We start from the raw sequence: 25,131 nt of genomic DNA on the forward strand, positions 1-25,131 counted from the left end.
AATTCTTTTCTCACCAGAAAAGGAATACGAATTTTGATGTCAACCCAAAAATTTGGGGCTCTTAACATTTTTTTTCAAAATCACATATAAAAGGTTCTTTATCCCTCTGGCAAATACGAAATAGTTACCCTCAGGGGAAAGGAAAACAATATTTATAGAAGATAAATGATGATGTGATATTAAGATCCTCTGCTGGTTCACTCAAAAGGCTACTGCTTCTTACTCAAGCTGCCACAGGAAATCTATGCTAGTAGGGAGAAAAATTTCCATGGCTCAGTGATGAGACAATACCAGTAAACAATTTATTAAAGAGCCTGCCATCCATCATTGGAATTTGGAACAATAATGATACATTGAAAATAAGTATTCATCCCAAGTTTCTTTTCCTCCTCACAAATTCCTTCAGCTCCAATATCTCTTCAGTAAATTAATAGTATTTTGCTCTTAGTCTTTTTGGAAACAAGCCAAGGAAAGAGAAGGCACCAGCGGCAGCTGCCACAAACCCAATGGTACTTATTGCTCGGTTGGCCTATAAGGAAACAGGAAACAAACAAAAACACATCTTATTCTAAAAGCATCTCAGTGTCCTAAACCCCAGCTTTAGCTTGTTTCCTAAACTGAAGACCCATTTTAATGTACAATGGATGAATTCAAAACTCAGTGCAAAATTAAAATTCTGTATGCTGATGAAATAAATTTATAATTATTATGACAAAGATAGAAATACACATAGGTAGAGATCCCTCATTTTTTTTTTTTTAAGAAGATGTTGGGAGTAGGAGTTTATTAATTATTTTATTTTTGCTGTGTTGGGTCTTCGTTTCTGTGCGAGGGCTTTCTCTAGTTGTGGCAAGTGGGGGCCACTCTTCATCGCGGTGCGTGGGCCTCTCACTATCGCGGCCTCTCTTGTTGCGGAGCACAGGCTCCAGACGCGCAGGATCAGTAGTTGTGGGTCACGGGCCTAGTTGCTCCGCGGCATGTGGGATTCTCCCAGACCAGGGCTCGAACCTGTGTCCCCTGCATTAGCAGGCAGACTCTCAACCACTGCGCCACCAGGGAAGCCCGAGATTCCTCATATTTTTATAGTTTCTGAGAGTTTACAAACTCATTATGCCACAATTCCTAATAATTGTCATAGTACCCCTGGGAGGTAGCATTACTCCTGTTTTGTAAAACTTGAGAAGTTAAAAGTGATTTGCCCGAGGGAGGTCGTACCACCAGGATGTTTAGATATAGTTTAGTCTTGAACCATGTGTTCTCCCCCTATGAAACCCCTACCCCCTAAACACATACTGGTTTGGTTGATTCTATATCAAGGTGAATATCCTGTGTGTGTGTGTGTGTGTGTGTGTGTGTGTGTATTGGTTGAGGGGTGTAGACATGATAAGAAAGTGGGAGCACTCATTCAAGAAGTCTGTTAAAAAGATGACAGCATTTGGATGGACCCGTATGTGTGTGTGTGTGTGTGTGTGTGTGTGTGTGTGTGTGTTCCTTGACTTCATGTCTGTTAGGAAAATAATTCAGGGATGTGACTTGAGCTCAATACCTATAGGCTCTTATTTGATAGATACACTTTCTATTCTGATAAACAAACTTCAAGAGAAGTCAATACTGATGATAACTATCATGTCAAAAAGTAATTTCTCATGTAGACAAATGAAAATAAACCACTCTCAAGCTCAACTGTCCATAAAGGAGCTCAGACATTTACATCTTTAAGGGTATTAATCGTCACCATGATGATGGAACTGATGAATATTCACGGTTTCATGGCACTCAACTAATATCGCCTTCCATCTGCAGTGCAATTTTATGACCCAAAGGTCACATCCAGATACTTCAGAGTCATCAGGTATTCTGAAAACAACACTTATTCTCTGGGAGTTAAGAATCGGGCTTTCAAATAAAGCAAAACATTTTTCCTAAATTACTCTGGAGACCAGCCCCAGTGCTGGAAACTGTGACCCAGCTCACACTGGAGCATGCCCTCTGTCTAACACACAGCCCTCCACCACAGAGCCTGCCACCCCCATATGCCACATAATGTTCCCTCCCTAACTGTGGGTTCCCTATGGGGAACAGGCAGCATGGGTTCTAGCCAGGACAGAAGCACAATGGCAAGAGTATTCACTTCATTACATCATCCTGTGGTCTGTAGGGATGAGGCCTATAATTATAACTCCCTGCTCTGTTACCATCCCCAGTTGCCAAAGAGAATGACACTGGTAAACAACTGAAATATCGTATTTTAGTTTACAATTCTAATTTAATGTATTTGGTTAGTTGGTTATTTCTTTTATCTGTAATTTTTAATTAGTTGCTACCTAAGTTGCTTCCCAGGAGAGAGTCAGAATTCACTATAGCATAGAGCTACCCACATAGCTCATGGGGAGCAAAAAAGGGCTGGGAGATACAAGATACCAGACAAAATTCCAAAGAGGGGCAGAATCAATAATCAGACAGGGAGTAAGGATTATAAACCAAGCCCAAACCTCATGCAATTCCAGAAAGATGCTGAGATTCCAAGGAGGGCTGATTCAGGAAAATATGGCAGGCAATGCAAAAACAGGAAGGTGCAATTGGTGTCTTTAAACAGAGACATCAAATGGCAGCAGAGGACAGCCCTGGGAAAATGGCAGGACCCTGTGGGTGCGGTGGCCCCAGCTAGATGCAGTCCTAACTCACTGGGTATCTTTCAGCCACTAGAAACATAACATGTGAGAGAAATCCCATAAATCTAAGAGACCTGGGGAGGGGACAGACAACTTAATACTAACTCAAAATCCCCTGAGATTGCACAGGCAAGATACAATTATAATAAAGCCACTTCCAGCATGCAGTTTCCCAAATCCCAAACATTTATTTTTTTCAAGTTGCATTCTAAATGGAAAAAGCACATGTAATTTGGACAATCCCTTAGAGTTATGTGTAATGGGATCTGACCTGCAAGATTATAAAATCCCAGGATTTTTGTGGTGAAACAGCATGAAAAAGAGCTTTTACTTCATGGCTGATTTAGGATTATAAGATCACCAAATCCTATCCTGCACACTTCATCCTTTATAGGGCTTTCGGGGTGGGGGGGGGCATGGTAAACAACCCATTCTGAGGATCTATATATACATGCCCAATGAAATGTTAGCTATAACTGAAGCAGCTGGGTCCAGACATCAGTTTAGCTGGGTCACAGATGACTGTAGGGGTTATCAAAATCCCTCTTCCCCCAAGGCTCTAAGGCTGCAGTGCTATGCAAAGAAACACAGTCAGGGTGTACTGTCTGTCAGCTTGTCCAGGCCCATTCAAGGGTGCTGCTATCTTCCACAAAGATAGACACATTTTAATAACTTGTTTAGACTCGAACAGTGAGAAATGTTGATTTTAGGAATTTGTAAAAATAAGGAAAAGACAAGCCACAGGCTGGAAGAAAACATTGGTGAAAGGCATATTTGATAAAAGATTGTTTTCCAAAATATGCTAAGAACTCTTAAAACTCAACAATATGAAAACAAGCAAGCAACACAATTAAAATTGGGCTAAAGATGTCAAGAGACACATCACTAAATGTGATATGCAGAGAGCAAATAATACATGAAAAGATGTCCAACAACATACATATTTAAGGAATTGCAAATTAAAACAATGGAGATACAACCATGTACCTATCAGAATGGCTAACCTCCAAAACGCTGACAGTGCCAAATGCTAAAGATTTGGAGCAACAGGAGCTCTTGTTCATTGCTGGTGGGAATTCAAAATGGTACAGCCACTTTGGAAGACAGCTGGGCAGTTTCTAACAAAACTAAACATACTCTTACCGTATGATCCAACAATCATAAAACTTGGTGTTTATCCAAATGAGTCAAAAATTAACATCCACAAAAGACCTACATGAAAATGTTTCCAGCAGCTTTTTTTTCATAATTACCAAAACTGGGAAGCAGCCAAGATGTCCTTCAGTAGGTGAGTGGAAAAATAAACTGTGGTGCATCCAGACAAGGGAATATTATTCAGCGATAAAAAGAAATGAGCAACAAAACCATGAAAAGACATGGAAGAATTTTAAGTGCATATTGCTTAGTATGATTTCAACTATATGACATTCTGGGAAAGATAAACTACAGGGCAGTTAAAAAAAAAAAATCAGTGGTTGCCAGAGATTTAGAGAAAGAGGGAATGATTAAGCAGAGTATACAGGATGTCATTACACAGTTGTCAAAACCAACAGAATTTACAACATAAAGAGTGAACCCTTATGTTAACTATTTTAGGGGAAGAAAATTTTTTCCTTTACCCATAACAAGTTCTCAGCTGAGGCTCTGTAATAAGAGGAAAGCAAACAGAAGTTTATTAACATGCATATCTCATATACTCATGGGAGAAATTCAGGGAAGAGTAACTCAAAGAGAGAGAATAAACAAAACACAGCATTAGTAAAAGGAAAGGAATCATAAAGATCAGAGCAGAAATAAATGAAATAGAAACAAAGAAAACAATAGCAAAGATCAATAAAACTAAAAGCTGGTTCTTTGAGAAGATAAACAAAATTGTAAACCTTTAGCCAGACTCATCAAGAAAAAGAGGAAGAGGACTCAAATCAATAAAATTAGAAATGAAAAAGGAGAGTTACAATGGACACCAGAGAAATACAAAGCATCATAAGAGACTACTACAAGCAACACTATGCTAATAAAATGGGCAACCTGGAAGAAATGGACAAATTCTTCGAAAGGTATAACCTTCCAAGACTGAACCAGGAAGAAATAGAAAATATGAACAGACCAACCACAAGTAATGAAATTGAAACTGTGATTAAAAATCTTCCAACAAACAAAAGTCCAGGACCAGATGGCTTCACAGGTGAATTCTATCAAACATTTAGAGAAAAGCTAACACCTATCATTCTCAAACTTTTCCAAAAAATTGCAGAGGAAGGAACACTCCTAAACTCATTCTACAAGGCCACCATCACCCTGATACCAAAACCAGACAAAGATAATGCAAAAAAAGAAAATTACAGACCAATATCACTGATGAATATAGATGCAAAAATCCTCAACAAAATACTAGCAAACAGAATCCAACAGCACATTAAAAGGAGCATACACCATGATCAAGTGGGATTTATCCCAGGGATGCAAGGATTCTTCAATATACCCAAATCAATCAGTGTGATACACCACATTAACAAATGGAAGGAGAAAAACCATATGATCATCTCACTAGATGCAGAAAAAGCTTTCAACAAAATTCAACACCGATTTACGATAAAAACTCTCCAGAAAGTGAGCATGGAGGGAACCTACCTCAACATAATAAAGGCCATATATGACAAACCCACAGCAAGCATCATTCTCAATGGTGAAAAACTGAAAGCATTTCCTCTAAGATCAGGAACAAGACAAGGATGTCCCTTCTCGCCACTATTATTCAACATAGTTTTGGAAGTCCTAGCCATGGCAATCAGAGAAGAAAAGAAATAAAAGGAATACAAATTGGAAAAGAAGAAGTAAAATCATCACTGTTTGCAGATGACATGATACTATACATAGAGAATCCTAAAGATGCCACCAGAAAACTACTAGAGCTAATCAATGAATTTGGTAAAGTAGCAGGATACAAAATTAATGCACAGAAATCTCTTGCATTCCTATACACTAACAACAAAAGATCAGAAAAAGAAATTAAGGAAACAATCCCCTTCACCATTGCAACAAAAAGCATAAAATAACTAGGAATAAACCTATCTAAGGAGGTAAAAGACCTGTACTCAGAAAACTATAAGACAGTGATGAAAGAAATCAAATATGACACAAACAGGGGCTTCCCTGGTGGTGCAGTGGTTGAGAATCTGCCTGCCAGTGCAGGGGACACGGGTTCGAGCCCTGGTCTGGGAAGATCCCACATGCCGTGTAGCAACTAGGCCCATGAGCCACAACTACTGACCCTGCGCGTCTGGAGCTCGTGCTCTGCAACAAGAGAGGCCGCGACAGTGAGAGGCCCGCAACCACGATGAAGAGTGGCCCCCACTCGCCGCAACTAGAGAAAGCCCACACATAGAAACAAAGACCCAACACAGCCAAAAATAAAAATAAATAAATAAATAAAATAAAAAATTTTTTTAAAAAAATGACACAGACAGATGGAGAGATATACCATGTTCTTGGATTGGAAGAATCAGTATTGCGAAAATGACTATACTACCCAAAGCAATCTACAGATTCAGTGCAATCCCTATCAAATTACCAATGGCATTTTTTACAGAAATGGAACAAAAAATCTCAAAATTTGCATGGAGACACAAAAGACCCCGAATAGCCAAAGCAATCTTGCGGGAAAAAAACGGAGCTGGAGGAATCAGACGCCCTGACTTCAGCCTACACTACAAAGCTACAGTAATCAAGACAATATGGTACTGGCACAAAAACAGAAATATAGATCAATGGAACAGGATAGAAAGCCCACAGATAAACCCACGCACCTATGGTCAACTAATCTATGACAAAGGAGGCAAGGATATACAATGGAGAAAAGACAGCCTCTTCAATAAGTGGTGCTGGGAAAACTGGACAGCTACATGTAAAAGAATGAAATTAAAACACTCCCTAACACCATACACAAAAATAAACTCAAAATGGATTAGAGACCTAAATGTAAGACCAGAGACTATAAAACTCTTACAGGAAAACCTAGGAAGAACACTCTTTGACATAAATCACAGCAAGATCCTTTTTGACCCACCTCCTGGAGAGATGGAAATAAAAACAAAAATAAACAAATGGGACCTAATGAAACTTAAAAGCTTCTGCACAGCAAAGGAAACCATAAACAAGATGAAAAGACAACCCTCAGAATGGGAGAAAATATTTGCAAACGAATCAACGGACAAAGGATTAATCTCCAAAATATATAAACAGTTCATGCAGCTCAATATTAAAAAAACAAACAACCCAATCAAAAATGGGCAGAAGATCTAAACAGACATCTCTCCAAAGAAGACATACAGATGGCCAAGAGGCACATGAAAAGCTACTCAACATTACTGGTTATTAGAGACATGCAAATCAAAACTACAATGAGGGGTTCCCTGGTGGTGCAGTGGTTGGGAGTCCGCCTGCCGATGCAGGGGACACGGGTTCGTGCCCCAGTCCGGGAGGATCCCACATGCCGCGGAACAGCTGGGCCCGTGGGCCGTGGCCGCTGAGCCTGCACGTCCGAAGCCTGTGCTCCGCAATGGGAGAGGCCGCAACAGTGAGAGGCCCGCGTATCAAAAAAAAAAAAAAAAACACTACAATGAGGTATCACCTCACTGGTTAGAATGGGCATCATCAGGAAATCTACAAACAACAAATGCTAGAGAGGGTGTGGAGAAAAGGGAACACTCCTGCACTGTTGGTGGGAATGTAAATTGATACAGCTACTTTGGAGGACAGTATGCAGGTTCCCTAAAAAACTAAAAATAGAATTACCATATGACCCAGCAATCCCACTACTGGGCATATACCCAGAGAAAAGCATTATTCAAAAAGACACATGCACCCCAATGTTCACTGCAGCACTATTTACAATAGCCAGGTCATGGAAGCAACCTAAATGCCCACTGACAGACAAATGGATAAAGAAGATGTGTTACATATATGCAGTGGAATATTAGCCATAAAAAGGAATGAAAATGGGTCATTTGTAGAGATGTGGATGGACCTAGAGACTGTCATACAGAGTGAAGTAAGTCAGAAAGAGAAAAACAAATATCGTATATGAACACATATATGTGGAATCTAGAAAAATAGGACAGATGAACTGGTTTGCAATGCAGAAATAGAGCCACAGATGTAGAGAACAAGCGTATGGACGCCAAGCGGGGAAAGTGGCGGGGCGTGGTGGTGGTGGGATGAATTGGGAGATTGGGATTGACATATATACACTAATATGTATAAAATACATAACTAAGAACCTGCTGTATAAAAATAAATAAATAAAATAAGACACAAAGAATTCAGGCTTATATAGCATCTTCAACAAAGAACAATAAATTTGTAGAGAAATGACAGGACACAGGAAAGTGGTTCGCCTTCCAAGGGCAACAGTCTGTGGGAAGGTAAACGTACAGGAAACTAATGGTAAACAGAGGCTTGTATGTAGTTTGTTATGTAGATACCTCTAGTGCCCTCTCTAGGCTGATAGCGTCTTACATTAACCACTGGTTGTCCCTGATGATTAACTTTTGTCCTTCCTGGTAGAGTGGGGAGGAGGAACACCTTTGAAAATTTATGTCCTGCTTTTAGGCAAATAGGGGGAGGGCAGAGAGCTTTTCTTGCAACCGCTTCTACTCAGTTGTCTCTCAATTGCTCAAAATAATCCTTATGCCAAAGTGACATATTTGGGGGTGGCATATTCTGGTTTCCTTCACTATGGACTCTGGTTGATAAGGATGTACCAATGTTGGTTCATCTTTTGTAACAAATATACCACACTGCTGTAGGATGTTGACAGTGGGGAAGGATACATTTATGTGTGTGGGAGGGGGAGTATGTGGGAACTCTCTATACTTTCAGCTCAATTTTGCTGTGAATTTAAAACTACTCTAAAAAGTAAAGTCCATTAATTTTTTAAAAAATACAGAAAAGTACAAAGAAGAAAAAGATGGGGCCACAATCCTTCCACCTTTCTAACCTTTTTATGTATTTATAGTTTTTTAAATTGGGGGAAATACACAGCCATTTCCCAAGGATGCTGTTGTATGCTCAAGACCCTAAGCCTTAAAGGGACCCTGGAAAACAAATCTAATATTAGTTATTATTAGCACTAACACTTAATCATTGATAGAAATAAAAATAACAATTCGAGTGCTGTAGTTTCTTAGATCAAGAGAATTTTACTGAAGAGTGTCAACAAAGATCTATAAAATTGCTAAAATACTGAAATTAAAAGTAGTCTATGAAAGTACACTTTTTATTGGGATGAATAATATGTAATGGAGTATGCTAAGAGACTTTAAAAATCTCTTACAATCTATAAAACAACCTCACTTTATAGATTAGAAAACTGATAAACAATGTGTCCAAAGTCATCCAGCTATGAAGTGGTGAAGATGGGGCTCTAGCTCAGATCAGCAGAATTCCAAAGCTTAGGTGTGTCCTTAAGGCTGTCACTACACCATCTTCATCAGAACCTGCTAAAGAACAGTTCTATTAGTTGCTAAAAAAATGGTTACTTTTTCATGGGTCTTGATCTGGGTATGAAAGGTGGAAAGATGATAGATTACAAGTGAGAGTCAAAGCAAAAAGATGGCTCTAATTCCTTTTGATTTAGCCACATTAAAAAAAAAAAATACTGATTGAGTGCAGTGGACAACTTTGTCATTAACAAACTTTATTTCTTAGCCATACCACTACTTTTCAATGCAAAGGTGAGCTGAAACTTGTGTGCACATCCTCTGGGTTTTGGATCAGAAGCAATTTATTGCTACATGTGAATAGAACATTCATTATGGTAATGTACTTCCTAATAAAAATGAATTTCCAACTAAATTACTTCTTAATAAAAACAAATGTATCCTTTCATTATGTTCCATCTCCCATTTTCCCAAGCTTTCGTGAGCAGAATTGTAACTTCATTCCTCAGAATAGACATTTATATAACAGATCCACCATTTAAAGATACTGGAAGCCTTTATATATTCATTTTCTCACACCACTTTAATAAATCGTTAGGTTAAAACATCAATGATGGAATTGGATTGGTGGGAAGATAGGTAGGGAAAGGGCATGCTTTTAGTGAGGAATCTAACATACTACCTAATAGTGATGGTAAATAACAAAACTATAAGCTACTTCCTCTGGTGGGGGAAGTCCTCCACCAGGGACTTCCCTGGTGGCACAGTGGACAGGACTCCAAGCTCCCAGTGCAGGGGGCCAGGGTTCAATCCCTGGTCAGGGAACTAGATCCCACATGCATACTGCAACTAAGAGTTCGCATGCCACAACTAAGGAGCCCTGGAGCCACAACTAAGGAGCCTGCCTGCTGCAACTAAGACCCGGCGCAACCAAAAAATAAATAAATAATTTTTTTAAAAGTCAATTAATTCACTGAAAATCCTCCAAAAGCTCAATGAATCAAAGGATCTCCTCAAAAGCACAACATTTATTTGAAACTAGCATTGCAAGGAAACAGAAGACATCTACAAAGCCACCAAGCTATGGCATCAGTTAGCCTCTTTCAGCTAATGGAAAAGAATCTCACTATTACCATCTATGTTTTTGGCAAATGAACTCCCACTCAAAAATGTCAGCATTCTTTTCAGCATATTTTTTTCAGTATATAAAGTTACTGATTTAATTGCTGTATGGTGGGGTAATGGGAAAAAATACTGAAGGACAGAGGGCAATAAGAATGACAGAAAGCTATGGTCTTCACTCTGCTTCAAGTCCCTTCTAACCCAAATTCATGACACAAATGTTCTAGTCTCAGTGTGGTCATGAAATTGCTGCATGACCTTGGGCAACTCGATTCCCTCCTTTGTCCTTCAATGTTCTCATATTTTCTTGTTCTTTTCCATTTGGCCTGAAAACTTGATCATAGTCAGTAGCTATTATTTTCCCAATGTAAGAAACTTCCATTTCTCCTAGAGAAAACTCACCTGCTCTGAAACTCCTTCTCCATAGCGGAGCAAAGTCACAAAATGCTCACAGTTGTTGACAAGTAAGTCATACTCCACCTCCTGTCCAGCAACAAACTCTGACCGCTGCATGACTTCTTCCACGGGGAGTGGTGGGTATGTTCCATCGTATTTATTGTTTATTCTGTATGTGTCATTTCCCACAACATCCTTCAAAAGCTGCATCTTCACCAGGGCTTTTCTGCTGAATACAGACTTGGCGCTTGTAAACGATGCAGAAATGCCATCGTCTATAAGGAGAATTCTGGTTAGCAAGATATAGCGAGCCAGCCCAGTGAACTCCACAGCCATCCTAACTTATCCTCAAACCAGAAACCATTTAAGCTTACTAACAGTAAACCCTCATTCTCTAATTTATCACTAACATTTGTTCAATACTATATGAGTGAGAATATAAGAAAACTTTTTGAAAATCTATACCTACCTATCTTTTTGAAAATTTATAGAACAAATTGGGTGTGAAAACTCTACCTATTTTTGAGGAATAAGTTCTCTATCAATTGATTATTATTAAGGATCTTGGCATATGTTTCCAACAAAGTACAGATAAGATCATTGCCCCCTTTTTCTATGATGCAGTCTATTTTTCAGCATTTGAACTCTTCCAAACTAATACCATTGGGCTTAGCAGTAGTGCATTACGATTAGTGCTCTTGTCCTGCATCTAAGCAGCACTCCTTACACCCAGCTCTGTTTTTACACTTGTTCTTTTAATTAGGCTTCACTTTGAAACCTGCAGGGGACCCCAGTCTTCTGAGGGGTCAGTTGGGGTCAGGCTGGGGCCCTGCCTTGTTTTGCTAGTTCCTTTAGCCAAGAAACTAAGTCCTAAAACTAAACCTAATGTAGTAGGCACTGTCAACTCTATGTGGCCCCTAGCTGCGCCCTACCCACCTGTCACAATTCCCCATGCCCTACCACTCCATCTTACTGCCTCTATTAGTAAGCATTGGTCTAGACTGCCTGAAACCTCTGTGTCCTGGCGTGCCATGGTCAGCACCTGAGGCATCTGATTCCTTAGTGTTCAGCTTTAACACCAGGCCCTAGGCCCTCTCCATCTGCCCGAGACTGCTATGCTTGGCCATTGTTCAAGTAAACCATTAGATGAAGGGTCTCTGTATAACCAGTGTTATGACACTTTTCCTTTCAGTTATGACTCAAAGCAAACATTTTTTTCCACTCCTCTTTTTTTCTCTCCTCCAAAATCCTTTTCATTGGAGCAGCATTTCCAGTTAATTATCTTACACGTTAAAAGTTCTTACACATTACAAGTTCATAGGACACATATATCCTAGTTAGAATTATTCAATTTTTTTTTTTGACTAGTTTGATGTAATCAATTTACCGATGAGAAAATCAAAGCTTGGAGAGATAAACTGGCTTGTGGAACATCCCACAAGTAGTTAACAGAAACAGGAATTTAACTTCAGTCTACAGGATCAAAGCTCAGTGCTTGAACCACATTAAGATGGAGCTTAAGGTGGGAAAAAAGAAAACAGCACAAAAACCTCATATTATTTTCCAAATGTGAAAACTGCAGAGATAATGTAAAGAATTGCTTAGCGTTAATTATTAGACTCTACAGAATGAATGGCTCTATATCGTAAGTGTCATTTTATTTGTCATTTCCACTTCCAATATTCTAGAACAAGAGGCAAATAGCTCAAAATCTTGCAAAAATCACTTCATTAACAGTTCTCAGAAGCTCTCAAGATAGTAAGACTTAGGCCTATAAACACTTAGGCCTATAAACACTTCTTTATAAAGGTATCTTGAGGAAAAATTATTCTAGGCTATTTGTTATTTGCATACATTTTTTCTTAATAATTTGTGCTCATTTCTAAACCTGTAAAAAATACAGAAAAATACAGCATAAACACATAAATAAATATAAACCACCTATTATCCTGCCACTCAGAAATAACTATTATTATTATTTTGATGTATTTGTACTGTCTTTTATTATCACTTGTATATGTGTGTGTATATGTTTGCATTAACATGTATGTGTGTATATATGATTTCTTTGCAAACCAGGTACCATATTACACAATGCACTTTAATCTGGAATTTTCCAATAGCTATCATACAAGATCATCTTTCATGCAATTAAAGATGTCCAGAAATGATTTTTAGCTGTTAAAGTATTATTGTTTTAGTCTACTGAGCACCCCATCTTAACACTGCTTCTTCCTTTCTGGAAAAGACTCTTTCTAGGCCAGTCATACTATCCTATTCCTGCACACAGTTATGGTTCAGTGATGGACATGGGACCCACACCAGACAATTAGAGTCATTCTCCATGATTTTTCTAACTGCAATGGGCAGGAAGTAACTCTCTCCTGTGGGTCACAAGCCTGTAAGGATGAGAGCCTAAGAATGCTTATGGTCATCAGCTCAGCTTCTTAGACATAGCCTGGGATAATGAAGACAATATACAGAAAAAGAATGCAGATGTGGGATGGAGAATTTTGATAGTGTTCAATCCCCTAGATCTGGGCATCCCCGAGGCCAGCACCATCTCTACTCTTTCTGTAGTTGCCTTCACTGAAGCAATGAATTTGCTGTTTTGTTTAAGTGAATTTGAATTTATGTTACTTGCAACTAAAAAATTCTGCCAGGCCTTCCCTGGTGGCGCAGTGGTTGAGAGTCTGCCTGCCGATGCAGGGGACACGGGTTCGTGCCCCGGTCCGGGAAGATCCCACATGCCGCGGAGAGGCTGGGCCTGTGAGCCATGGCCGCTGGGTCTGCGCGTCCGGAGCCTGTGCTCCGCAACGGGAGAGGCCACAACAGTGAGAGGCCTGCATTCCGCAAAAAAAAAAAAAAAAAAAAAAAAATTCTGCCAGACACAGATACCTAATATCTTGTGGCTAAATCATAATTCACTTAACCATTCCCTTGCTGGCCATTGATCCATTCTGTTTTTTAAACCATTATAAATGAGATAGAAGTGAACATTCTCATACACAAATATTAAATTAGTATCTCTAAAAGTATTTCCCAAGAATAGATTCATAGAGGTAAAATTACAGGGTCAGAGCATATGAACTCCTTTAAGGCTCTTACCACATATTGTTAAATTGTTTTTGCGAACAATTTTATCAACTTATATTTCTGTCAACAGTATCCTTGTGTTCATTTCATTATACCTTTATCAACAGATTATCATTTTTTTTAATTTTGCTAATGTGAGAGGCATAAAATCTGTCATTTTATTTTATAATTCCTAGATGACTGAAAAGCTGAAACCTTTAAAAATGGGTATTGTATTTTTGTCTTCTACAGACTGTTCACAATCTTTTACCCATTTGTTTGTTGGGATTTGGGTGTTCGCTGCTGTTCCCTCAGCTTAAGGAACTCTTTCCCCAAATATCACGTGCTGGGTTTCTTCACCTCTTTCAAGTTGTGTCTCAAATGTTACTTTCTCATGAGATTTTCCTGACCAGCTAATTTAAAACTGCAGCAGCCACAACTCCCCAGCACTTCCTATCCTGCTTCTATGATTTTCTCCATTATCACTTATCTCTAATCTAACATTACTTTCTGTATTTTGTTCATGCTCCCTCTCTCAGGCTTGCTCTCTCCCTCTCTCCCTCTCTCCCCCTCTCCCTCTCTCTCTGTCTCTGTCTCCCTCTCTCTCTCCACTAGAATGTAAGCTCCACTGTGTAGGGACTGGCTTATGTATCCCTAGCATTTAGAATAGCCTTTGGCACATACTGGAAAATCTATAAATAGATGCTGAATGAATTAAAATAATCTATTTGTATTATATATAAAGACATTGTGACTCTTGTCATGTTTGTGGCAAATATTTTCCCCAGCTGATTATTTACTTTTTAACTGTGTTTTTTTAATCCAGAGGTTTAAAATTTTAATGTTAATTGGCTTTTGTAATTTCTTCAATGCCACTTTAGTCTTAGAAGGTCCTTCTGTAAACCTAGATCTGTTGGATTTATCTACTTTCTACATTTTATTTCTAGTCTGTTTTATTTTATGATTTTGTTCATGATTCCTTCTTGTAACAAGAAAACTAAAAAGCTCCCAGGAGCTTCTGGAAACAAACCTTACCTAGAGGTGCTATGTTGATAACATACCCATCACCCAAGTACAGTGCCCAGTGTTGATAGCCAGGACGAAACACTTCAATCAAATCACCTGGCTGAGGGTTGCCAGGATAGTTCAAACTAAAGCAATCATTAAACGCCATCTGCAACGACAGACACAAAGAAGATCTAGCTGATATGACTTGGCAAAAGAAAATCAGTTCAAGGCTTCTGTAGAAACATTGCAATACAGAATTTATTGGATTGCATTCCTTATTAAATACTTAGATTCACACCACTGTCCTTTTCTTTCAATGATTCCTATACGGAATTATGTGTGCACACATGGACAAGTGGAGAAAGAATTTCTCTACCATTGCTTAATTTTCTATAGCAATGCTTCTCATACTGATTAACCCCAGGGCTCCTTTATTATAATAAGCATTTCATGATAATATCTGTTTTACTATGTAAATGTTCAGTTCATGACTACACAAAAAATATAATAAAGCACTTAGCATGAAAAAAGTCAGGATTCAGAAGCAGAAGATCAGAAGTCTTTCAGCCTTTCATATAGTGACTTAGTAAAATCAAAAAGAGGTCTGGGTGTTCACTAACATTCTGTGCAAAAGTATACTTTATCCTGCAAAACTTACTCTGTGATTTAAGCGGACACAAGCTCCAGGCTCAGATGAGTGTCCAGTCAGATATTCAGGCATACTGTAGGACACAGGACCTTTCTTCCTTGTGCTGAACTGTGCTGTGCAGACCCAGGCACACTGGCCTCCACCTGAAACCATATACAAGTCCCCGTGTCCCTGTCCTTTGAAGAAAAAAGGCTTTTGCTTTAGTCTTCCAGGCTTCCCCTGAGTCTTAAAAGGCTGGCTCAAGAGTTAATGATTAGGAAAGGTGAAGAAGTAGAAAAAAAGAATAGCTGCTGGGTGGGGAAACTGGTAACAATTTGGACTATAAATCAGCCAGATAGCGGAGTCAACAAACTTCCAGTTCCCTGAAATATATAGATAAATATCTGACACACATTCCTAAGTTGTTTTTATAGGAAGCAGAACCCCATCAGGTGAAAACTACTGACTTCAAGCACATAGACACAGACTGGTTGAAACCAGAAGATTAATGATGCTTGAAACTTCACCTTGATGCCAACCAAGCCGAGAATTGAGCACAAGCTGATCACACACCCTGTGGCCCCTCCCTCACCTTGCCTTTAAAAACCCTTCCCTGAAAGCCATTGGGGAGTTCAGAACTTTTGAGCATGAGCTGCCCATTCTTGCTCGGCAACCTGCAATAAATGCTGTACTTTCCTTCACCACAACCCAGTGTCAACAGGTTGGCTTTGCTGCATGTCAGGCAAGGGGACCCAAATCCAGGTTCGATAACACACCCACTAAATATCAGTAAACACCCTTTGTCATTGTGACAACCACAAACACTCCCACAGATTTCCACCACTCCCCAACTGCCCCACTTACTGTCTGATTCCTCATTTCTGATTCCCAAAACAGTGCAAGGTGGTTGATGCAGGAGGGGGACAACTTGGAAGGTTGGGAAGTTCATCATATTGATGGGTATGTCTGAAAATTCACAGTTTGGTGAATTTTTTTCCTTTTAAGTCAGTACTTTTCAGAAAGAACATATAAGTCTCTGATGGTTGATTTTTATGGAACATTACATTTTCTATGTACAGCATCCAAGTAGAATGACTCAGTAAGAGGAAGTTATGTACATTCATTGATAATCAAAAGGAGATTTCATGTTACATCCATGTTGAGTATCTAATTGACAACAGAGTATTCCTCTGCATCTCTCACTCTAATGTAGATACATATACTCATTTACAAAATAAACCCAAGTGCCAGAAATGGAAACTTCCAAATCATCTAAATTATAATTACAATAGCATACGCAAAGAGCTTGGGGATACAGACTATCATTTTCCTGGCACACTAAAAGTCTTTTTTACAACAATTAATATTGGGAGGGTGTTTTCCCAAGTATTTGTATGCCATCTGTTGAAAACTTCAATCATCATACTGTCACAGAAATGAGGCCAAATGCAAACTGTCCATCTGTTGAAAAATAACTATTAAAACAACTTTATGGAAACTATTAAGTCTAACCACCCTCTCAAATATGTTTGAGTCTTATTAATATGGCAGTTCACAATTTGGCCACATGGGCACTAAAAGGAAAAATATACTATACTATGATATAAACAAACACATTTCCCATGAAAAGGAATCAGCAAGCACACACAGCTGCCTGTTAGCATTCAGAGACCTAGCCAAGCTTACAATAATAACCACCATTTGAACAGAAAGTACTTTGTAGTGTAACGTTTTTTTTCAAGTGCACTATTCAATTAACCCTAATTCATTTTTTTAAAATCGACCATGATTTGAGTTTATTATGTTATTATCCCATTTTACAGCTACAAAGTGATATTAGCAAATGCCAACCTTTTTAAAATACTCCCTGAAACACTTGAATTATAAAATACAGAGGGAAAAACAACTACCCTAGGTGTGAGAGACATGAGCTCTTGTTTCAGGTCTTCTCCATGCTAATTCTGTCACTTTGGGACTTAAATGTAAAATATAAAATTATAAAACATAGAGGGAAAAATACGTAGGAGAAAATCCTCAGGATTTAGTGTAAACGAAGAGTTCTTAGACTTGACACCAAAAGTATTATTCGTAAAAGGAAAAACTGACAAATTGGATGTCCTCAAAATTCAAAACTTTTGCAGCACAAAAGACCCTATTAAAAGGACAAAAAGACAAGCTACAGAGCAGGAGAAAATTTTTGAAAACTACATATCCAAGAAAGGACCAATATCAGGAACATACAAAGAACTCTCAAAACTTAACAATTAAGAAGCAAAGAATACAATTAGAACTTGAGCAAAGGACACAATGACACCTTTCATCAAAGAAGAGCCGCAGATGTCAAGCCATGTTAAACATCACTGGCTATTAGGGATATTTAGATTAAAACCATGATAGCACTATATACCTATCACAATAGCTAAATTAAAAAATTGTGACCAGAGAAAATGCTGGCAAGAATGTGGAGTCACTGGATCACTCATTCACCACTGTTAATAATATAAAATGTTGCAGTCACTCAAAGCAGTCTGGAAATTCCTTTAAAAACTTATCTTGTAACTAAAATATGGTCCAGCAATTGCACTCCTAGGCATTTATCCCAGAGACTGAAGACATTAAAGACTTATATTTGCACAAAAACCTGTACACGAATGTTTATAGCATAATAGGCCAAAACTGGAAACAACCCAGATGACCTTCCATGGGTGAACAGTAAACAATTTGTGGTACACCCATACCATGGAACACTACTCCTAAGGAATAAAAAAGAACAAGCTACTGATAAATGCAACAACACAACCAAGGATGAATCTCTAGAGAACTGTGCTGAGTGAAAAAAGCCAGTGACATGACATGTTATATATATGATTCCATCTAAACATTTTGACATGGCCTAGTTATAGAAACAGAGAACTAATAATGGTTGCCAGGGGTTAAGGAAGTGGTAAGAAGGAAGTGGGTGTGGCTATAAAAAGGCAGCATATGAAAGATGCTAGAGGTGGTGGAATGCTCTGCCTCTCCATGTGGTCCATGTCAATAACCTGTTTGTGATACTGCAGTGTGGTGTTGCAAGATGTTACCACTGGGGAAAACCCGGCAAAGGTACAAGGGATCTCTCTGTATTACTTCTTACAACTGCATGTGAATCTACAATTAGCTCAAAATAAAAATCTTTAATGAAGAAAAAAAAAGATCAATGTATTTTTTTCCCCTGCAGAGCATAGAAGAAGACCAATATGGGGAAGTTACAATGAGGCAACTTTTAGCTGTATACGAGGAGAATTTCTCTTTTATTGAAAGTGATCCAACAATGGAATGGAGCACCTTGTACAGATATCAGTCTCTGGCACTGGGAAGGTTTAAACACAGTCACAGTTGATAAAAATAAGATTTCCATGGGGTGGGGGGGAGGCGCTGGTAAGGTGAGGAGGCCTTCCGAGGTCCCTTTCACCTCTAGTGTTCATCTCATTCTATTTCCCAGAAACTGTGCAATCCTCAAATCAACAGCACAAAGTAGATATAATTATTTCCCCCATTTTAAATATGAGGAACCTGACGTTCACAGCAGTTCAGGGACTCATCCAAAGTTACACAGTGGGAAAGGGCAGAATGCACATCTGGACTCAGATTAGCCTACATCCAAGGTCAGGCTCCTCATCCTTAAATGCTTGTCCCCGTGTGCACTATACCTCCTCCCTTGCTGGCCTTTCTGCAGCCCTTCTTGCACGCTGTGAGGCTGGATAACAGTCGTGAGCTGATGGTTACAACCACCTTTTTAGAGATGAGGAAACTGAGACTCAGATGAATTAAGTATCAGAACTAAAAGTCACACAGGTAGTAACTGACAGAACTAGAATTCAATCCCAGGTCTGTCTGCTTTGTTCCAGACTGCATGCTCCTTCCTTACTCCACTGATTAACATCACTAGCCAAAGGAATTGCTACTAAACGATATTTCATCTTTTCCCCCTTCTCAAATATTCATTAGATAGAGAAGCTGCAAGAGCATACAGAATGTATATTTCATAAGACGACACAGGAAGTTTTTAAACATTCATACGTGGAACCAGTGAGTAATAGGAAGTGGAGCCTTGGGGAACCCCTGCTCTTCTGCAGGGGAGGTGTCAAGATGAGAAGCTTCTAGAAGCGTTTAGAAGGTTCCCAGACTCATCATACCTTAGGGAAATGGCTAAAACCTGTCTGCTTGGGTAATTTGATTTACATGGACATCTACCCATTCCATTCAAGTGCAAGTGTGTTATGTAGTGCTTCATGAACATGATAATACAGAACCAATTAAAGATACATTTTTAAGTCCTCTGCTGAAATCTTTGTGTGTCACCTTTAAGGTAAAAGTACTTCATTTTAACAGTTCATCTGCACAGAATTGTTTGACTAGTTTACAATAAAGAGTGTCTGTAATCTTTGTACAAGAAACTTCCTGTTTCATGCCAAAACAAGCTTCCTTGTTTATAGCTCCTTGTTGGTCCCCCGGGATGCATCAGAAGAAATAACGGCCCCCCTGCACAGATAGGGACAGGCTGATTAACTGCTGCTTGTGTCCCTGGGGCCACCTGTGTTACAAGAATACTAAGAGCACTTTTTCACAAACTACTCCCGAGGATGCTATTGGCAGTCTGAAACATAAGCACGGGCTGTCCCTACAGTCCAACAGTCTCCCAATTCAGTTTGGACCATTTCCCACTAAAGCTGCATTTTGTTCATCCATAGCCCTGTCACACTGAGATGGCTCCATGAAGCCCTAGGCTCCCAGAACGGCTAATTCACAGACCCTCAGAGCTGCCAGTATCCTTGCTCCCACATCCTCTCCCTACAGCTGAGGGTTCCAACTCCCAGCCAAATGAACCATCCTCAGCCGTTGCCCCCTCATTCCTAGCTTGGAATCCCTCCGTGGATCCCCCTGTCGACTCCGAATCTCGCTCCCTCTATAATCTTGGACTCCTTATTCATCCCTACATTCTAGGCAAACCAAACCATTATTCCTCACTCTCACCTGGAGTTATGTTGCTAATACCGAAACTTCTACCTGGAATGCGCTGCCCATTTCCAAATGACCCACTCTTAAGGATCCAGATCAGATGTCACCTCCTCCCCAAGGTCCACCTCCTCTCAGCCACAAGTGACATCTCCTTCCGAGCTACCACTACTCCTTTATCTCTCTAACGCCCACTGCGTTTGCTACACCTGCGTGAGTTACTGATGTCTGGGGAATTTTCTCTTCTGCTCCACGTGGAGGGCTGGTTCCTGTTTATCTCTACACCTGCAGTTTGCTGCAGAGTGGCTGTCACAAGTAACTGCCCAGGGAATGTTTAATAAATGAAGGAACTAGGATCCCGAGCCCAGGGAGGCCAGAGCGGCTGGGCTTTTCCAGCACACAAATTACATTAATAGTCCTGAATGCCACAGTGATATCACCATTCATAGTTCCCAAACTTAATATATTATAATAATAAATACTTATTATTCATACTCATTTCATTGAGGATGGTGGATACAAGGCCTTAGTAAGCAAGACGAGGTCCAGTCCTGGTACTGCCACTTGATAGCTGTGTCACACGGGAAAGCAAGTCTCTCTTTCCCCCATGGACTCTGTTCTCCCACTTGCAAGAAAAGAAAAAGGGGGGGGCGAGGGGGGAGGAGGGACATAGGTTAAATGAGAAGCTCTCTACTGGTCCCTGGGGCTCTCTCGTCTGAGAGCCGGTTCAGCAAGGCTGTCGGGGTCCTAGAGGTCCTCCCTCCCCCTCCCCAGTACACCTCACTCTGAAGCCTGGGTTGTTCTCCCCACCGGTGGCAGCGGCGAGGGTTCTGGGGTCGCGCCGGTCACGCCGCTGCTGCCCCTCCAGCTACCGGCCGGGGGTCCACTCCATCTGCGCCCGGGGGAGGGCACGGCGGCAGCGGCGTACTGCCGGTAGCCAAGGCCGGCCTCCGGCGCCAACGCCACCCCGCCGCGCGGAAAGGCCCCGGCGCTCCGACGCTGCAGCGCAAGCTCGCTGCTCCTGCCGCCCGGGCCGGGCTGCGCCACCGCCTGGTGACCCTCCGCCCGCCCGCCTCCGTCCCCTCCGCACCCCTGGGAGTACCGACACCACACCTGCTCTCCGCCCTCACAGACACATACACAAACGCAGCCGCCGAAGCGCAGCCCCAGCGCGGTAACTAACCGAGGACACCCTGCCCCGCCACTGGGACGTTCCTGCATCAAATTTTCCCTGTACCGAGGGCTGGTCTAGACGCGGCGGCTGTACCGTTAACTTGTCTTGTTGAGCTCAGAAATGTTCGTGAGCATGAATACACATTGCGTCCACTAGGAGTGCGCCCCTCCTCACTCTACACAAATTCCTCTGAGGCAGCAGAAAGGATCCTGGTCCCTGTGCCCCAAGAAAGCATCTCAGTCTAAGCTAAGGTGGGAGGAGGGAATGGCCTTAAAAAAACCTCCCTGCTTCCCATCACACATACCTACAAAATGTGTACCCGGGAGCCAGTTCCGGAGCCCAGGACTGTGGGGACACACGTGGACCCCACCCGCTTTGGACTCCTCCCTGTCACCCCCCTCCTGCCTAAGATCAACTTCAGAAGTGGGAGGAGGGAGGAAAGGAGGAAGGGAGGGTGCCTAGGGCCCTAGATGTCCGGGCATCAGTTTCTCCCAATGGGAAATTTTACCTGGCTGCGTCCGATGGGGCCTTCCCTAAAGACACGACTCCCTCGGGCAGCCCATTCCCCTCCCCACTTGCCCTGCCCTGTCCCTGACAAAGGTCTGATTCTAGATAGAGGAGCAGAGCAAGTCCCTTATTCTGCGCAACTGGCGACTCGGGTGTGCACGTGACAGGGCAGGGCCTAACTGAATCTCTTTCAGGCCATGGGCCAGCAGAGGCCTCCAGGAATATAGCCGTAAGAGTTTAAAAATAAAGCTGGGCATGAAGAGTATCCATTTTCTCCTTGCTAAAAAAGGGAGGCCAAGAATAACAAACCAGCTAAGTAAGGAAGGCCCGCAGACTGCTAAGTGAACTTTTTGGAGCATAGCACAAGGACTTGCCTTCAAACAAGTCGTAACCTAGATTTTTACTCTGATATAAATGGACTCTCAGCTAAAAGGAAGGATTTTTTCCCTACTGATTCAAAGGCTGAAATAGCTCTCTAATTTTATGTTGTTTTGTCCCAATGGGATAAGAACGACCTAAAGATGCAGCCGCCTTTATAAAGGAATCAGGTTCCGTGGTGAAGGTTAAGGGTGAATCTGCAGGGTCTGAAATTGGGGTCTGGCTTTGGCATCTTTGGAAACAAAGTACTAGAAAGACATTGAAAACATGTGGGATCTAGATATACTTGTTGGTAAAGCAGAAACTCAAACACTTAAGAGGTTGTAGCTTTGTTTTTATGAGTTAATATTTTTCTTACATGTTCCCTATTTAATGTATTTTTAGTTATACACTGAATCAGATATACCTTTCAATACTCTTTTAATGTCTCAAAGAGAGATCCATAAACATGCATTTGCTTTATGTTCCAACTATTTCAATTGAGTCATCACTGAAAGCAGTGGTTCATGATTTTATACAGGAGAGTTATTGTGAGCATTTATAATGCCATCCTGCTTATGAGCTAAATTTATTATGTTTGCCAGGTTAATCTGTTTTCTCTAATCAGACACTTAATCATCCACTCTCCTCCCTGCATTATGGATTCATGAATCTGAACCGAGGACGGTTGCTCAGTCAGGGCACAAGGATAAATTATCTTTTCATTTTGGGGGATATTTGTGATTAAATGCAACATGATAGAATCCAAATGAAATAAATCTTGTAATTTTACTTCTAGATCCCTGCCAGGTATAGATAAAATGCATTCAGTTAAGAGTAAATTCAGTTCGATGCCTGAATGGAATTAGTAGGGGAAACAGAGAAAGCTTTGTCGTTCAGGAGAACCCTGAGTTCTCCCTTCATTCCTACAGATTGGAGGGATAGTTAATCATTCCTTGGCAGTACTCTATGGATGACCAGTACAGAATTAAAATTTCCATCCTGAAAGAATGAGAAATTAGCCTCGGGTAGTAATAGCCGAAGTTTGTCTGAATCTGGAGTTGTAGTCCTGGGATGTCGAGGGCTAGACATGGTATGTGATGGGAGCAGATGTTATAAAACAACCAAATAACTAATTCCCATTACGTCGGCTTTTATATTAAGTGAAGCACCACGTGGATGACACCCTCAGCTGCTGCCTAGTTAGGCTGAAAGGGTTGAAACATATTGAAATAACCGTAATGGAGATACTTTAGTCATGTTTCTTGTAAAATGAATAAAGTCCAGCAAAAGCCCAGCGTTAACAAGAGTCATTATTTGCCTTTTTAACATATGGAGACTAAAAGCAATTGGCAATATGTAAAGTTAGTCCTCAAAAGAACCCTGCTGTGTTTTGGTTTTTTTTTTTTTGTATTATTTTTTTTATTGAAGTGTAGTTGATTTGCAATGCTGTGTCAGTCTCTGCTGAATAGCAAAGTGACTCAGTTATACACATAGAGACATTTTTTTTATATTCTTTTCCATTATGGTTTATCACAGGATATTGAATATAGTTCCCTGTGCTATACATTAGGACCTTGTTATTTATGCAAAAGAACTCTGTTTTTTAATGCATATTTTACAATTAGCAAAGCACTTTCATATCCTTTGTCTCATTTGAGCCTCACAACAAACCCATGATTACTCAGGTCCTGGCAGCTGCTCTGAGGCCTGAGCTGTGAAGCTCCACACTCAGGGTCTCCCAGGGAAAGGCCCAGATCATGTCTCTTAGTCAAGAGCTCTTCCTCTACCCAGACTCCCTCTTTTATTAGACATTAAAAGCAAAGTCTTCCTTTTAGGTGAAAAAAGCGCAAGAACAGAACACCCTGCACAAATACAAGGTGAATGAGAGAGTCTTCATGCAAAAATGGTCTGGTAAAGATCTCATGGCCTTAACTGAGACACTTGCTCAGATGATGCAGAGGTTTTTGGCTCCAGAGCATAATAAGTGGGAGTAGAGACAGTCAGTCATATAGTTCCAACCCTGCCCCCCAAAGTCAATGCTGTAAAAGTTAAAAGCTTTTTTCTCTACTTGACTATCCAGGCAACATGTCTGCTCAGACTGGATTTTGGTACGAATTGCTCAAGCCTCTCTTTCAATGGGCTTTGTACCTTCTTGGTCAGTATGGTTGAAACTAGCAACGTTTCCCTACTGAGTCCTCGTGTAGTGCACATCCAGGCTATGTGATATCTTTGTGACTGCTGCTTCCCGATGGTTATGTGCATTTGAAATTACTAAACTTGATGAATTAGGCTGAGCCAAGTGTCTGGGGCAGTCAAGGGGACTGAATAATTGGAGAAATGAGTGGAGAAAAGAATGATTTGATGGTGCCCAGGTCAGAGGCACAGAAAACTATCAGCCTGTGGCAAGGAAGGAAGGACAGGGGTATGCCTTCTATAGAAGAAGTTGCCTGTATTCTGCCCAAGAAAAAGGACAATGGAAGAGTCCTGACAGTGAGATAGTCTTGGGTTCTAATCCCAGTTCTGCCACTTGCTAGCTGTGTGACACAGGGCATATTCCTTAAACCAGAGCCTCAGTTATATGTATATGAAATGGGAAAAGTAATGACATAGCCTGCCATGTTCACAGATTTACAAAAGGGTATTTTAATTATACAAAAAAACTGAATATGAAAAGAGTGCATTCAAACAATGATTTGTTGATAGATGTGACACAAGGGTGTCCTTGAAACTGACACTTACATCTCACCCTGTTCA

At 40.6% G+C, this 25,131-nt stretch overlaps 1 protein-coding gene across 3 annotated transcripts; it reads right to left on the reverse strand.

Annotated features, from left to right (window-relative positions):
- Positions 1–297: 297 nt before the first annotated feature.
- On the reverse strand, positions 298–20,933 carry PLAAT1 (phospholipase A and acyltransferase 1). 3 transcript variants are annotated; one of them, XM_029215199.1, is made up of 6 exons: positions 20,832–20,908; positions 16,206–16,307; positions 15,372–15,505; positions 14,741–14,879; positions 10,637–10,905; positions 298–529 (listed from the first exon to the last, which is right to left on the reverse strand). In XM_029215199.1, the coding sequence occupies exons 1-6, from the start codon at positions 20,833–20,835 to the stop codon at positions 428–430; spliced, it is 750 nt and encodes a 249-aa protein (XP_029071032.1). In that variant the 5' UTR covers positions 20,836–20,908; the 3' UTR covers positions 298–427. The 3 variants fall into 3 exon arrangements, with proteins under 3 accessions (XP_029071032.1, XP_029071033.1, XP_029071034.1); XM_029215200.1 differs by lacking the exon at positions 16,206–16,307 and having other exon boundaries at positions 20,832–20,890; XM_029215201.1 differs by lacking the exons at positions 15,372–15,505; positions 16,206–16,307 and having other exon boundaries at positions 20,832–20,933.
- Between the last annotated feature and the right edge of the window lie 4,198 nt (positions 20,934–25,131).

Source organism: Monodon monoceros, unplaced genomic scaffold (genome assembly GCF_005190385.1).
Source record: "Monodon monoceros isolate NGI ecotype Baffin Bay Population unplaced genomic scaffold, NGI_Narwhal_1 Super_Scaffold_11, whole genome shotgun sequence".
Classification (NCBI taxonomy): domain Eukaryota; kingdom Metazoa; phylum Chordata; class Mammalia; order Artiodactyla; family Monodontidae; genus Monodon; species Monodon monoceros.

Excerpts from the sequence above, each read along its gene's own strand:
- PLAAT1 (XM_029215199.1), bottom strand. Across the intron at positions 10,906-14,740 it reads TATCAACATAGCACCTCTAG|ACGATGGCATTTCTGCATCG; the intron begins GTAAGGTTTGTT and ends TTCTCCTTATAG. Across the intron at positions 530-10,636 it reads GAGAAGGAGTTTCAGAGCAG|GCCAACCGAGCAATAAGTAC; the intron begins GTGAGTTTTCTC and ends GTTTCCTTATAG.